Source organism: Chelonia mydas, chromosome 12 (assembly GCF_015237465.2).
Source record: "Chelonia mydas isolate rCheMyd1 chromosome 12, rCheMyd1.pri.v2, whole genome shotgun sequence".
Classification (NCBI taxonomy): Eukaryota; Metazoa; Chordata; order Testudines; family Cheloniidae; genus Chelonia; species Chelonia mydas.
This window is the reverse complement of record NC_051252.2, coordinates 9,917,139-9,931,596: the sequence shown is the minus strand read 5'-3', so window position 1 is coordinate 9,931,596 and position 14,458 is coordinate 9,917,139. Positions and strand designations below refer to the sequence as shown.

At 42.0% G+C, this 14,458-nt stretch overlaps 1 protein-coding gene across 4 annotated transcripts in view; it reads left to right on the top strand.

Annotated features, from left to right (window-relative positions):
* SMPD3 (sphingomyelin phosphodiesterase 3) overlaps positions 1–14,458 on the top strand; it is a 248,517-nt gene that overhangs the window by 168,152 nt on the left and 65,907 nt on the right. For all 4 annotated transcript variants that reach the window (XM_043526543.1, XM_007053979.4, XM_043526542.1 and 1 more), the window contains one exon: positions 11,873–13,496. In XM_043526543.1, coding sequence (XP_043382478.1) covers positions 12,153–13,496 — 1,344 coding nt within the window. In that variant the 5' untranslated portion in view covers positions 11,873–12,152. The remainder of the gene's footprint in view (positions 1–11,872; positions 13,497–14,458) is intronic.

The window sequence follows — 14,458 nt, the reverse complement described above, 5'->3', positions numbered from 1 at the left end:
TACATTTAAAGCAAGGGTTAAATCTCTTATGTCTGAATGATACATTATGTCATCTCCAAATTTACAGCATTTAGAGTACAGAAATAAATTCCCAGAAAATTTAAAATAAATCTGTTGCAACAGGGCAGAAATAAGGCTACTTGCAGGGCTGGTCGAACATTTTTAGCAATTTTGATAGAAAAAAGAGTGACAATTTTAATGAAAAATGTATCCCATTTTTCAGCTAGCTCCCATTATTTGTCTTATAAACATATATTTTCATACATTAACATGTTGGATCTTAAATCTAATCTTAACTCTGAATTTCATAGATATACAATACTTGTATTCTGGTTAATTACCACAGTCTATCATTTAAAGTTAGTGATATGTATTTTCAACCTTAACTCCAGTTTGATATAGGGTTTGGGGGGTTTTTGGTCTGAGAATTTGTAGAGAATTTGGGACTGATAAAAATACCTGATTGAGAGCTCTGGAGATGGTAGTAGCCTCCTGTCTATCCACACAAGAGGCAAAGCACAGTGCAAGCATCACCATTTTGACCACCAATAGGTCTCAACCCGGAAATAGAGAAACCCACCTCTAGGTGTGAGAGAGTAGTTTAGGTTCCATGCCAATTCAGTGCTTAGTTTCTTGCTGAGACACAGAAAGGATGTCAATTAAAACCAAATGCTCTGCTGAGTGAACGCAACTGCAACCGCCAACTCATGTTATATAAGGTGTTAAGTAGCCAACAGAAGGTAACTTTCTCTTCCTACTGATCTGACTCTAATAGAGTTGGACAGTTACCCCAGGACTGAATTAGATCTATAAAGTTGGTATGCTTCGTATCCCATTCCGAATACCCTGAGCTACCAAGGCTGTGCCACAGGGAATTAGGTGCGCAGCTCTTATACAAATTCAATAGTAGTGATGTGCCTGATTCCTTTAGGCTCCTTTGGAAATTCCAGCCCAAGTCCTCAATACCTTTTTGTTCTTATAAAAGGTTGCAGAGTGCATAGCACTGAACTCCTCAATAAGCATGCCAAATGCAGTGCTGGGTCAATTCATTTAAATAGAAAGTGATCTGAGCATTTGTGGATTTTTGCTGTGGACCTTCATTTGCTGGCTGACAGCCCTGGCTAGGCATACTACAAGACTTATGAGTACACATTTAAATACGTTTTTACAGGATAGCTCAGTTAATTTTAACAGCATGTTTACAATGGGTTATGCCTGACGGTAGCTTATAGGTTCAAGTTACAGGGCATTTGGAGATTGTTGGATTAGCTCATTTTAAAAGATCATGAAAAATGTGCCAAATACATATTAAAATTCAAGTCTATAACAACACTCCTTCCTCCCTGCATAACAAATCCTTAAGTGGACTGTATGCAGCTTTATTCATCTGCGTCAGTAATACTCTTATTTCAATACCATGTGCCATAGACCCTGTGAGAATTCGCATCCAGGAGTTGGTGGTGAGTGGAACTTGCAAAAGCTGTAAAGTCTCATTGACTTCAGTAGGAGCAGAGTTATGGTGCTTTTGAAATTCTCTCACAGTATATCTACGATGACTGCCTAGAGCTGCATCACCATGTCATGTTCTCATATAGGGCAACAGGATCTCAGTAAAAATTTTGGGTCTGTAATGATTTAAGATAGCAACTCCTATCTTTAGGGTGCTCAACACTTTCCATTATAAAAGATACTTGTGACCTTGTCTTTGAGAAGGTGTCACAGCCTATTGTTTGGAGACTTCTATAAGTGTGATGCATATGCAAATCTTCCAGCAGTCCCAGTTTTTGCAGGACTGTCCTGCTTTGACCCACAAATCCCCTTGCCCTGCGCTGATTGAAGTGGCTCCTGTCCTGTGGGGCTGGCTGGGTTTAGCTCCCCATTCCAGGCATTGCAACCCAGCTCCAACAATGGGGTCATAGTGCTGCTTGGTTTGGGGAGGGGAGGGTGCCAAATTTGAGCAAGTGGCATTGTGACCTTCTGCGCCATGTCACAATGTCATGCAACTCACTTAAATTTTGCTTGGCTGGCCCCCCATCAGGGTTAATAAGAAGAAACTCTTTGTCTAGAATTAACACACAATCTCTAAAAAATCCAGGTAATATTTACTGAAATATTCCAGAGATGTGCCCTTTTTTCTCACCAGTTTTAAATCTGTGAACAATGAAATAGTACAATACGATTGAGGTATAATATGGTATTCACAATGTAGCTGAGCAAATAATTAAGACTAATTGATTCAGTTAACATTTTCTCTTTATTTACATTTTAGAAACTCTCATCACTAATGAATCATTAGCAAAATACAAGTATTATACTAAGGAAAAATAAGAATATATATAATGTAATTTTGTCAGATAATTCAATTAGCAGTATCAACTCAGGAAAAAGACCTGAGCATCGTTGTCTTGCAATGCCAGAAGGACAGGAGACCCTGGATGTGGTTTAATTAGGCCACAACTTTATTATTAACTGTCTGGGAGTGTACTGTGCAGGTAAAAGTGTACAGTGCATGATCATTTCAGTATATACCTGGGGGACTTCTGTCAGCCCTCCCCAGGGCTGAAAGTAAGTTAGAGGACTTACTGGTATGCTGGAGTCCTGAGCAGGGGGCGTGGCCTCAACTGGAAGAGTCGGGGCCTTAAATCCCTGGCCCTTTAAATCTTGATTTAAAGGGCCAGGGCTCCAGCTGCGGTAGTGGCGGCTGGGAGTCCGGGGCCCTTTAAATCACCCCCGAGCTACCAGCTGCAGAGGCGTCTGGGAACCCCGGGGCTTGGGGGCGATTTAAAGGGCCCAGGGCTCCAGCTGCCGCTACCACAGCGGAGCCCCGGGCCCTTTAAATCACTGAGGAGCCCTGGGGGCTCCCGGCTGCCACCGCTACCCCCGGGCTCAGGCCCTTTAAAGCTCTGCCAGAGCCCAGGGGCTCCACTGTGGTAGCAGCTGCCGGAGCCCCGAGCCCTTTAAATCCCCACCTGAGCCGTGCTGCCCGAGCCCTGGGGTAGCAGCGACTGGGCTCCATCGGGAATTTAAAGGGCCCCGGGGCTCCAGCCACTGCTACCGCCCCTGCCCTTTAAATCCCTGCCACAGCCCCTCCACCCCCCACCCCAGGGCTCGGACAACAGAGCTCAGGTGGGGATTTAAAGAGCCCTTTAAATCCCTGCCGCAGCCCCGCCGCCGCTACCCCAGGGCTTTAAATTGCCCTCTGGGAAAGCCGGTCCCGGTGCAGCACACCGGCTCTTACCGGTACGCCGTACCGGGGCGTACCAGCTTACTTTCACCTCTGGCCCTCCCCCTTTGCCATCCTGGTCCCCAGCCTAACCACTACTTGGACCTTACTATCCCCCCTTCAAGTGAGGGTTAAGGTGAGCTATAAAGGAGAGGGGCTGGCTCCCTGCCATGCCAGTCACAGGAGCCCAGATCCTCCACCCCCCATTTCTACTCCTTTAACAAATACCTTCTTTAAATCCTTTACCAATGCATTTATCGGATCACTGTATCCCTTCACTGTGGACAGTTCAGTGAAGACATCAGCTCAATGTGTAGCAGCAATCAAAAAAGCAAACAAACTGTTAGGGTGCATGAAGAGTGTCATGGACAATAATATCAAAAATGTCATTATGCAAATTAATAATATACCCTCGCCTGCAATACTGTATTCAGTTCCAGTCACTCTGTCTCACAAAGGATATAGCAGAAATACAGGGGGTTCTGAGATAGGTGGCAAATGACTCGAGGTATGAAAAACTCTCGTGAAGACAGATTTAAAAGATTGGGACTGTTTAGAGAGGAGATGAATAAGAGGAGACATGATAAGAATAACCGTCAGCATGGATTTATCAAGAACAAATCATGTCCAACCAACCTGATAGCTTTCTTTGACAAAGTAACAAGCCTTGTGGATAGAGGAGACGCGGTGGATGTGGTATATCTTGACTTTAGTAAGGCTTTTGATACTGTCTTGCATGACCTTTTCATAAACAAACTAGGGAAATACAACCTAGATGGAACTACTGTAAGGTGGGTGCATAACTGGTTGGAAAACCGTTCCCAGAGAGTAATTATCAGTGGTTCACAGTCAAACTGACAGGGCATATTGAGTGGAGTCCTACAGGGATCAGTTCTGGGTCAAGTTCTGTTCAATATCTTTATCGATGATTTAGATAATGGCAAAGAGAGTACACTTATAAAGTTTGCAGATGATACCAAACTGGGAGGGGTTGCAAGTGCTTTGGAGCTGGGAGCTGCGGGCAGCTGTGCCTGCGGATGGTCCATGTAAACAAACTGTCTTGCGGCCCACCAGCAGATTGCCCTGATGGGCCGCAGGTTGCCTACCCCTGATGTAGACAAACACCTGTCAGGGATGGTGTAGATAATATTTAGTCATGCCATAAGTCCAGGGCACTGGATTAGGTGACCTCTTGAGTCCTATGATTCTGTGATAAAAGTAATATATACAGAAGGTAGATTGGGAACTTCTATTCTCCCTGCCTAATAAAGATGAATTCTGGAAGTAAAATATAAATCCTCATGCTTCAGGGCATACATCAACCTCTAATTACTTGTGATTAAAGGTACAGCTGGACAAAATTTTTCATCCAGAACTTTTTTTCACTGAAAAATGCAGATTTGGACTGATCGAAACATTTTTTGAATTTGTGTTGAATCCGCTGAATTGTTTCAGTCAAAAAAAATCAAAATGTTTCATTCTGACAGCCTGGAAACAAAACATTTAATATTTTTGATTCAAAATGATTTTTTTATAAATTTACTTAGTTTAATTTTTTTAAAATTAACATCTTAAAAAGCTGAACCAAAATGTTTAGTTAGACTGGAAACAAAATTTTAAAGACTTTTTTGGTTCAATGAAAAATTTGATATTTCTTTATTTTGGGTCAATCTGAAACAATGGGAGTTTTTTTAGTTTTTTGTAACAGCTAGTGAACCAAAAGATCAGTTATTTACACAACTCTAATTTGTAGGAAACCTGCCCCCAGGCAAAGTTATCTCATAACTGCCTATTGCAGGGGTTCTTGAGCACAATTCTGAAGCTGCCAGCCCTGGCCATAGTCAGAGCTAGGCTATTGAATGAGATGGACCACTTGTCTAATCCAGTATGGCAGTTTGTGTGAGTCAGCTTCACCACAGAGAGACACATCGTCTATAACATTAACACCTTTAAGGTCTCTGAGTGTATCATTCTGTATTCAAACTTTGTGTTACTATATTCTGATTTATTTATAAGTTAATCAATAGATTCCAAGAGTAAAATTTCCAAAAGCTTCCAAGCTAAGTTCCCTCTAAGCTGCGTGGCCGTGCAGCTGCCCATTAAGCGCTGCATAGGCACTCAGGGCTGCAGCGGGGAGAGATGCCTCTCCCCAAGCCCCGGATTTGCTGCAGCGTCCCGACCCAGCCCAGTCCTGGACCTGCTGCAGCTGGGGGACAGGTGCCCCTCCCCTGGCCCTAAACGAGCCTGGCCTGGACCTGCCGTGGCCAGGGGACAGGCACCCCGACCCAGCCTGGCCTGGACCTGTCACGGCCGGGGAAGAGGCGCCTCTCCCCCCCCAACTCAGATGCTGCTGGGGGGAGTCCTCGGGGAGCCCCACTGCACCCCAAACCCCTCATCCCCAGCCCCACCCCAGAGCCCACACCCTAAGCCGGAGCCCTCACCCCCCTGCACCCCAACCTTCTGCCCCAGCCCTGAGCCCCTCATCCCCAGCCCCACCCCAGAGCCCGCACGCCCAGCCAGAGCTCTCACCGCCTCCCTGCACCGCAACCCTCTGCCCCAGCCCTGAGCCCCCTCCCACACTCCGAACGCCTCGGTCCCAACCCGCCACATGAATTTTGTTATGTGCACCAATATGGAGGTGATATGTCACACATCACCACCATATTGGTGCACATAACAAAATTCATTCCACACATGGGTGGGAAAAATTAGAGGGAACACTGCTCCCAAGTTGCTTAGGAGCTTAAATCTCATTGACTTGAGGGATTTAAGAGCTTTTTAAAATTCTACCCTTTACAGTCATGCAAATTTGATTGTAGAATGGTAATTCAGAAACCTTAAATGGTATTATGGTTACAGATGATGCTTCTCTTTGTGGTAAAGCTGACTCACATAGGACCTGCCATAGTGGATCAAACCAGTGGCCTATTTATTTCAGTAGCTTAAGTCCCATTTTCAAAAAAGGCAGTTCGGAGACTAAACTCACTGTAAGCCAATTTGATGTAACCTTCTAAGTCACTTAAGTGCTTTTGAAAAGGGGACGTATGCTCCCAAATCATTTACAGTAAAATTTTCAAAAGCTTCTAACTCTTCATCAAATCACTATGCAAGTAGATAGGGAATTTTTAATTTAATTTTTTAGTAGGTGCATCTATTGTTAAATTAATAAGACATGCAAATAAACAACCCAATGAACCACTAGAGCTTGTCTCTCTCACCAAGAGAAGTTGGTCCAATAAAAGATATTACCTCACCTTCTCTTTAGTGCACTTTTGGGGCCACTCTAGATAACAGAAAATACTAATTCTAAAAATCTTTAGTTGAAATCTTTTCACCAGATGCCTTGCTATCACTTTAACCAAGAACTTCCACACCAGCAGGTTTAAGAAATAAATTAAGTTCTTTTTTTAAGACTTCAAACACTTAGTAAACGACTAAAGACAACTGCTGTTTACCTTCTGTATGCTTTAAGAATACATTTCTTTGCACAATCTTCAGTTCTCCTTAATCCCTCCAACCCCTGTGAATAAAGCATTGGATTACCAAGTAATATCCCTCAACATGAGGAATTATGCACTTAGCCTCAGGTTCCATTTAAACCACTGCACTAGGAGAAATATTACTGATGTCACTGTTCATGTTTTCAAAACCACAAACTGCCGCTGACACATACAGAGCCCTTTCCTTCTTAGCATTGCAGAGAGCTGGAGTGGCACAAATTTCACATTTCTTCCCCTGTTTTGTTCTGTTGGTTCATTTGCTCTTCGTGCATCTTGGAGGTGATGGGTGGGTGGGGGCACGTTCTGGTGGCTAGGGTACAGGACTGAAAGTCAGGAGATCTAGGGTCTGTCTGTTCCTGGCTCCCACTGATTCTCTGGCAGGGAAATCACTTAACTTCTCTCTTTGTTTCTGTAAAATGAGGATATTTTACTGTCTCAGGGGTATTGTTCAGCCCTTCCTCTGAATTGATTTGCTTTTGCCATCAGAAGTCATAGTCAACAATATTTTTGTACAAATCTCCTTTTTTAAAAAAAATAGCTATACAACAGCATATTGAGATCATGTTGAATGCAAGAGTTCTTTATGCTTGTATAATCGACTCAGTGAAGCCATTTTCATTGATCATATTATGGCTTACTTGAAGAATACTTAATATACAATTTATTGACGCTTAAGTCCATAACAGACTTGCATTGAGTGTGTGAAGGCCTACTCTAGTTAGCTTTACTGTGTCCTGTCATCCAGTAGGTGTTGACTATATTATTTACAAAATTGACACCAGGAATCATATGTCCTCCTGGGAGCCATTTGATCTACCATGATCTATTTAAGGATGCTTTTGTCCAAGGAAAATCGATGTGATAAATTATGTCTCTATCATAGTTGTACTTGTTTGGTATGGTATTTTTAAAGAGGTAGAAAAGAGAGGAAATATTAAATTCAAATTGAGTTTCTAGTGTGGAACAAAATCAGTCCCACCAAAATGTTACATATCATTAGACAGAAAACTGGAATATAAATCCATGTTCTACCCTCTCTTCCCATGCCCCAAACAATTGTGTGTTATTTACCCAGGAGACAGTTGCAGATTAGAGCCTTTCAGGCCTACTGGGTAATTATGTAATTAGGCAGGGGTTTTAAAAAAACATTTTAAGTACCCAGTAGATTAGAGAGGGTTCTTCACACATCTTCTGGTCTACTGGATAATTACATAATTGGATGGGATTTAAGTTACTTTGATTTGTACATACCAGACTGGAAAGATGCCTTTCTGTGTAGTCTCATTACATTATTTTAAAAGCCCTAAAATCTTTTGGAAAAATTCAGGAGAGCAGATTTATTAGTTTTTCTCCATCAGCACCACCCCAAAGTGCCAACAACCGTTAGATGGTAAATAGTAAGTCAGTTGCTTGACACTTGCAAAATAAGACTTTTCTTTAAACTGAATAACTGATTTTATGTTATTTATGAGATTATGAAAAAATGTGTTGAGCTGATTTTAAAAAAAATTTACACTTCTCAGTCAGACTCTGGGAGGCTGGAGCAGTTCCATCGGCCCAGAGAACTGAGAGACTTGTAGGGCTCACTGAAACTCCAGTGAATAATGTTGGCCTCCTGACATTAGCAAAGGGTGTGGTTAGCTTTTGAGTGATGGGGAGAATATGACTCTTCTCAAAGAGAGGACTTGGTGTCAGCTATTTAGGGAAAGGGACTCCTTTTAATTTTTCATTTGAACCCTCTTCCTAGTGTCGCTATATCCGTACTTGTGTGGAGCATTGTTGGTGGGCCAGATTCTCCTCTCAATTTTTTCCTGATGTATTACCATTGACTTAAATAGTTATTCCACTAGTGTAAATGAGAGGAGATTCAAGCTGATGGAATTTTGGTTGAAGGGGAAACCCCTGCTTTTATGAACACTCTCATGGGATCTTTACTGTTCACATAGAACAGAAAGAACTTCAGCTTTCAGGCATCTTATTCAGCAGAGCATTTAAGCATGTGGTGAAGTCCCATTTAAGTCAATAGGAGTTTTAGCATATGCTTAAGTGCATTTCTGAATAGGAATTGACTTGAAGTCTCATCCATCTGACCTCCACACAGTAAAAACTGAACGGAGTTTCTTGCACACCTTGCTTCAAAAGGTTGAATAACTGAGCTGATGCTGAAACTTTAACCAGTGGTCCCAAGGAATCTAGAAACAGATTCAGATCTGATGCTTAGACTTCTAAGCTCTTTGCTCCAGAGAAGGATCAGACAAAGATTTGCAAAAGTGAGTCTTATTGCAGCCTCCAAACCAAGCACTCTAGACATCCATTTTTTAATTAAAATAAGAGGGATTGTTCCACATCCTTAGTAAAGGTTCAGATCCTCCTGTACTATCGCTAAAGTCAATGGAAGTTCAGCCTTTTACCTGCGTGGAAGAAGGAGTAGGGCTGAAATGTAATTTTTGGGAAGAACCTAAATTTCCTCTTTAATGTGGTGGTCGGATTTTGCAAGGCATTGTCATATAGAAAGAAACTCAGCCTAATGACTGGGTAATTTAGATTTTCGTTTGCACTTCCCAGAACAAAACAGGCTCATTGCTGATGGTAGTTTTGTGTGAAAAGAGAGGAATTCCAGTTCACCTTAGTGATCATTGGTTTCAAGACTCCGATTTTAGAAATGTGATGTGAGGGCCTTATCACAATGGAAAGAAAACCTAGAACTAGGGAAGAATTTCTCATCCCTTTTAAACGAATAACATGGCTGGGAAAGAGGAGAACTATTGACACCACAAATTATGACGGTGTTATTTTTATTATTACTGTTGACCTGTACAGGAGACTCTGAGGCTGCACTCTGGTTCTTCATATTAAGCACAGCAAAGAAATGTGTTAGCGGTGGCAACATAAATCAATACTAAGAGCTTGGCCCAATGGGAGGGAAATTTACATAGTGAAAGAAAATTGAGGAAATGTGTTTGTTTTTCCTCCAGTAGTATATCAGTGCAGTGCCTAACCCAAGCTTCTGCACGTGTTCACTCTCTCAATAGCTAGACTTATTCTTCCTATACAGTTGTTTTGCTTGCTGTAACACATTTAATAGAAATGCCCATTAGAAGACCTAAATATGCACTAAACCACTTAAATTCACTGTCAGTGCTCAAGCAGTCATCAGTGGATCCAGCCCCAAATATTAACTCTGACCATGCCAATATTCATTCTCTTGCAATCCTCATCTTGTCCCCTCCCCAAGTACGAAAGGAAAGAGATGAGCATTGTAGCATAGTTCACTATATCCCCTTTCTTTCTCATTTGGTAGCTATGCCTTTAGTCAGCATGGCTTAATACTGTACAAATTCTAGGTTTTAGAATTATAGAAATCAATTATAGAAGGGAATTTTATTCCAAAAATTAATAAACACTTGTCACTTCACAGTCTTACTAGCAGTGCTGACAAAGACATTGATTTGAATTTGTTTAGCCTAAGGTAAAGAATATAAAATCCTTTTATCCGTGCTCTTACTCTCTTAGAATCATAGAATATCAGAGTTGGAAGGGACCTCTGGAGGTCATCTAGTCCAACCCCCTGCCCAGAGCAGGACCAATCCCCAACTAAATCATCCCAGCCAGGGCTTTGTCAAGCCTGACCTTAAAAACTTCTAAGGAAGGGGATTCCACCACCTCCCTAGGTAATGCATTCCAGTGTTTCACCACCCTCCTAGTGAAAAAGTTTTTCCTAATATTCAACCTAAATCTCCCCCACTGCAACTTGAGACCATTACTCCTTGTCCTGTCATCTGCTATCACTGAGAATAGTCTAGATCCATCCTCTTTGGATCCACCTTTCAGGTAGTTAAAAGCAGCTATCAAATCCCCCCTCATTCTTCTCTTCCGTAGAGTAAACAATCCCAGTTCCCTCAGCCTCTCCTCATAAGTCATGTGTTCCAGACCCCTAATCATTTTTGTTGCCTTTCGTTGGACTCTCTCCAATTTCTCCACATCCTTCTTGTAGTGTGGGGCCCAAAACTGGACACAGTACTCCAGATGAGGCCTCACCAATGTCGAATAGAGGGGAACGATCACGTCTCTCGATCTGCTGGCAATGCCCCTACTTATACACCCCAAAATGCCATTGGCCTTCTTGACAACAAGGGCACACTGTTGACTCGGCAACAAGGGCATGCTTATTTCATGCTCCTTTATCATGGCTGTACTGATTACTTACCTTTTCCTGTCTTCACTGCTGTCCACCTGTTGGTTAACTCGCCTGTTTCTCGGTTTGAGCAGAGTGGAGTTGCCATAACTGTTGCTACTCTAATGCAAATTTTAGAGAACAGTATAGCTAAGACTTTTTCATTTTGGTAAACAAGCATCAAATTGTTCTCAGCCCTTTATCACAATGTGCCTTTGCCTTCAAACCCTCATCACATAAATATTTTCTTGTTCATCCAAGGACTTTTATGTCACTCCAAGACAGATTAACTTAAGTGATAAGATGCTAAATATAATACTGTTTTACAACTACCTACAAATAACTGGCAAATAGAATTTGATGAGATGTAGATATATTTGATTTAAATAACAGTGCAGGCTCAAGGAGAGAGAGATTATAAAATTTAAAAAAACCTGCTAATGTAGTACTCAGGTTAAGACTTTAAATTTGCAACAGCAGAGAATTCAGTGTTATAATTTTCATGAAAAGAAAAGGAGTACTTGTGGCACCTTAGAGACTAACCAATTTGAGTATAAGCTTTCGTGAGCTACAGCTCAGCTGTAGCTCACGAAAGCTTATGCTCAAATAAATTGGTTAGTCTCTAAGGTGCGACAAGTACTCCTTTTCTTTTTGCGAATACAGACTAACACGGCTGTTACTCTGAAACCTATAATTTTCATGGTAACCTTAAACTTATTTGCATTGAATGGGCCAGATTCAGAAGTACAAGTGAATGGAGTTATTGCAGATTTACATCATATAACTGAAAGAAGATATCACCCAATGTTTAGCAGACAATCACACATTGCCATTTAGAATGAAATGACAGCAACCAAAAGGAAAATAACCATTGACTTAGAAGAAAAACTGGTGTGAGTGTGGGGGGAAGGGGGGAGAACATGCTTCAAACCTTGAGTAAATATTAAGTATATTTTTACTTTTTTGTCTCTACAGGTTTTTCATCTGCCCCATCTGCGATTCATTATGGTACCTTGCAGTGAGCAATGACCTCCTCTGAAGACTATAGGTGCCAAAAAGAGAGAGACAGTGGCCTTGTTTCCCTCGTACTTGACAAAGTGAAATGGTGCTCTTAAGGTGATAAGTGTTTACTACACTTGCAAACCCAAACTGTTGGCTGGACAATTTTTCCCTGACCTCCACCGCAGTGTTCTGATGGACGGTTGACGGTGACATCATGTAGTAGTCCCTGAAGTGTTGTCATAACTGAGTTGCAATGGTTTTATACACTTCCCCATTTCCCAACAGCTTTCTATCAGTTCTGCATTCCTTTTCCTGGGGCCTGATTTTCCCATGTTATTGGTTTGCAGATAGGCTTGTGGCCTCCTTTGTTCCTACCACCTATGAGAAACGTCAAAGGGCAGATGATCCATGCTACTTTCAAGCACTCTGCATCATTATTACCACTCCCATCTACTTGGCACTTCTGGTGGCATCTCTTCCTTTTGCCCTGATTGGCTTCTTGTTATGGTCACCTCTCCAGTCAGCTAGAAGGCCATATATCTACTCCAGGCTAGAAGACAAGAGCCAGGTCAATGGAGCTACACTACTTACTGAATGGAAAGCTACAGGCAATGGGAAAAGCTTCTGCTTTGGTAGTGCCAATGTTTGTCTGCTACCAGACTCTCTGGCAAGATTTAACAATGTGTTCAACACACAGGCACGGGCTAGAGAAATTGGGCGGAGAATCAGAAATGGGGCAAGCAGACCACAGATAAAAATATATATAGATTCCCCCACTAACACATCCATCAGTGCAGCCAGTTTCAGCAGCTTGGTCTCTCCCCAAGTTGGAGATAGCACTAATCGTGCTGTCAATGTAGGCATCAAAAGGACATCATCTATGGAGTACAAAGGAGACAATTCTGGCTCAAATAACAGTGAGGATAGCAGAGATGCTAAAACTGGAGGGGAACTAAATGAGGGAGAGGACAACAACACATGTATCGTGCGCATAAGTGGGGAGGATAATGGCCACATTTCAGACCCAGAAGCGGATGCCATTAGTGGCCAGGCTCATATTAGTAGCCCAGCAGAACACTCATTGGAAGGTGAAAGAGAGAGCCCAAAGGGTCAAATACCCAACCATAAACAGAAAGAAGGAGATTCTGGGAGTTTAGACAGCTACACTGCCTCACGAGAGTCCCTGGTTAAGGTTCGCATTGGAGATGGAACAGTGGACCAAAGTAACATCAACAACAAGCTCCTTTACAAAGCTTCGGTCATGAAGAAGACCTCTGTGAGGAAAAAGAAGCATATGGATGAAATCTTTGACCATGAGATCTCTGCTTTCTTCCCTGCCAACTTGGACTTCCTGTGTTTGCAGGAAGTGTTTGACAAAAGAGCAGCAGAGAAGTTGAAACAGCAGCTCCATCACTATTTTGAATACATTCTATATGATGTTGGGGTCTATGGCTGCCATGGCTGCTGTAGCTTTAAGTTTGTTAACAGTGGCCTGCTTTTTGCCAGCCGCTACCCAGTTATGGATGCTGCCTATCACTGTTACCCCAATGGAAAAGGAACGGACTCCTTGGCTTCCAAGGGGGCCTTGTTTCTCAAGGTAAGGCCCTTTCTTTTTGAAACCCGTAATTGTCTCTAGTGCACGCTTGGTTATAAATAACCTGTACTGTTGGTCAATAAACTTTGTTAGAGATGGGTCAGAGAAGCAGTTTTCAGATCTGGATTACATTTAGGCTAGAATTTGTGGTTTAGGGAATGTACTAAGGTGATAGACGTGCATGAAACGTTGAAGATTTGGGGGTAGAGTTTGAGTTCAGATTTAAGGGTGTCAAAGTATCAAGCTGTTCTCTTGAGATTTTGCTCTCATTTTGACGAAATCTCTTTTTAATAAAACATGTATGCTTTAAATAAGCCTCGAGAGACTCATTAACAGGTGAGGGATAATGATGCTACCATTCACTCGCACTGTGTGTTTACAGAGCAAACTGGGGATGTTTGAGGGACAGGCAGCCTCAAAACAAAACAAAAACTAAAATTATTTCAAGAGATATATGAACTGTCTTTTTAGCATGTAATGATGCCTCTCCCATTGTGTGAGGTGACAGTTGATAAAGAAGTAAGCAAAACCAAAGGAAAATGTTTGGCACTGAAAATTATGATAGTAGTTTATGCAGAGTAAAAGATGTAGTGGAGGACAGTGGTGAGTACCAAGTGCAAAACGAGTGGACCAAAAAGTCTGGGGAGCCTGTTTCACGTAGTGACTATTCAAGAGGGTTGTCTTGTAAAATTTTCCAGGCTTTGGAGAGCAGGTCTGAGATGCTTCTCTTTGGGAGGACAGTTTTCTACAATCAGAGTGCAACTGCCCATTCTGTTTTCCACATCAGAAGTTTGGGAGCATTATGTTTTTTTCACTTTCTTAGGACAATTAATTTAAATAAGATGATAGTTGTGAGAATATATGATCTGAAGTAAAGAGTTGTGCTTGTCAGAGTCAGAGGAGGCAGATACTAGACATCTCCATAAAATGAGCTGGTTTTGCAAGACTGGCAACATATTGTGTTG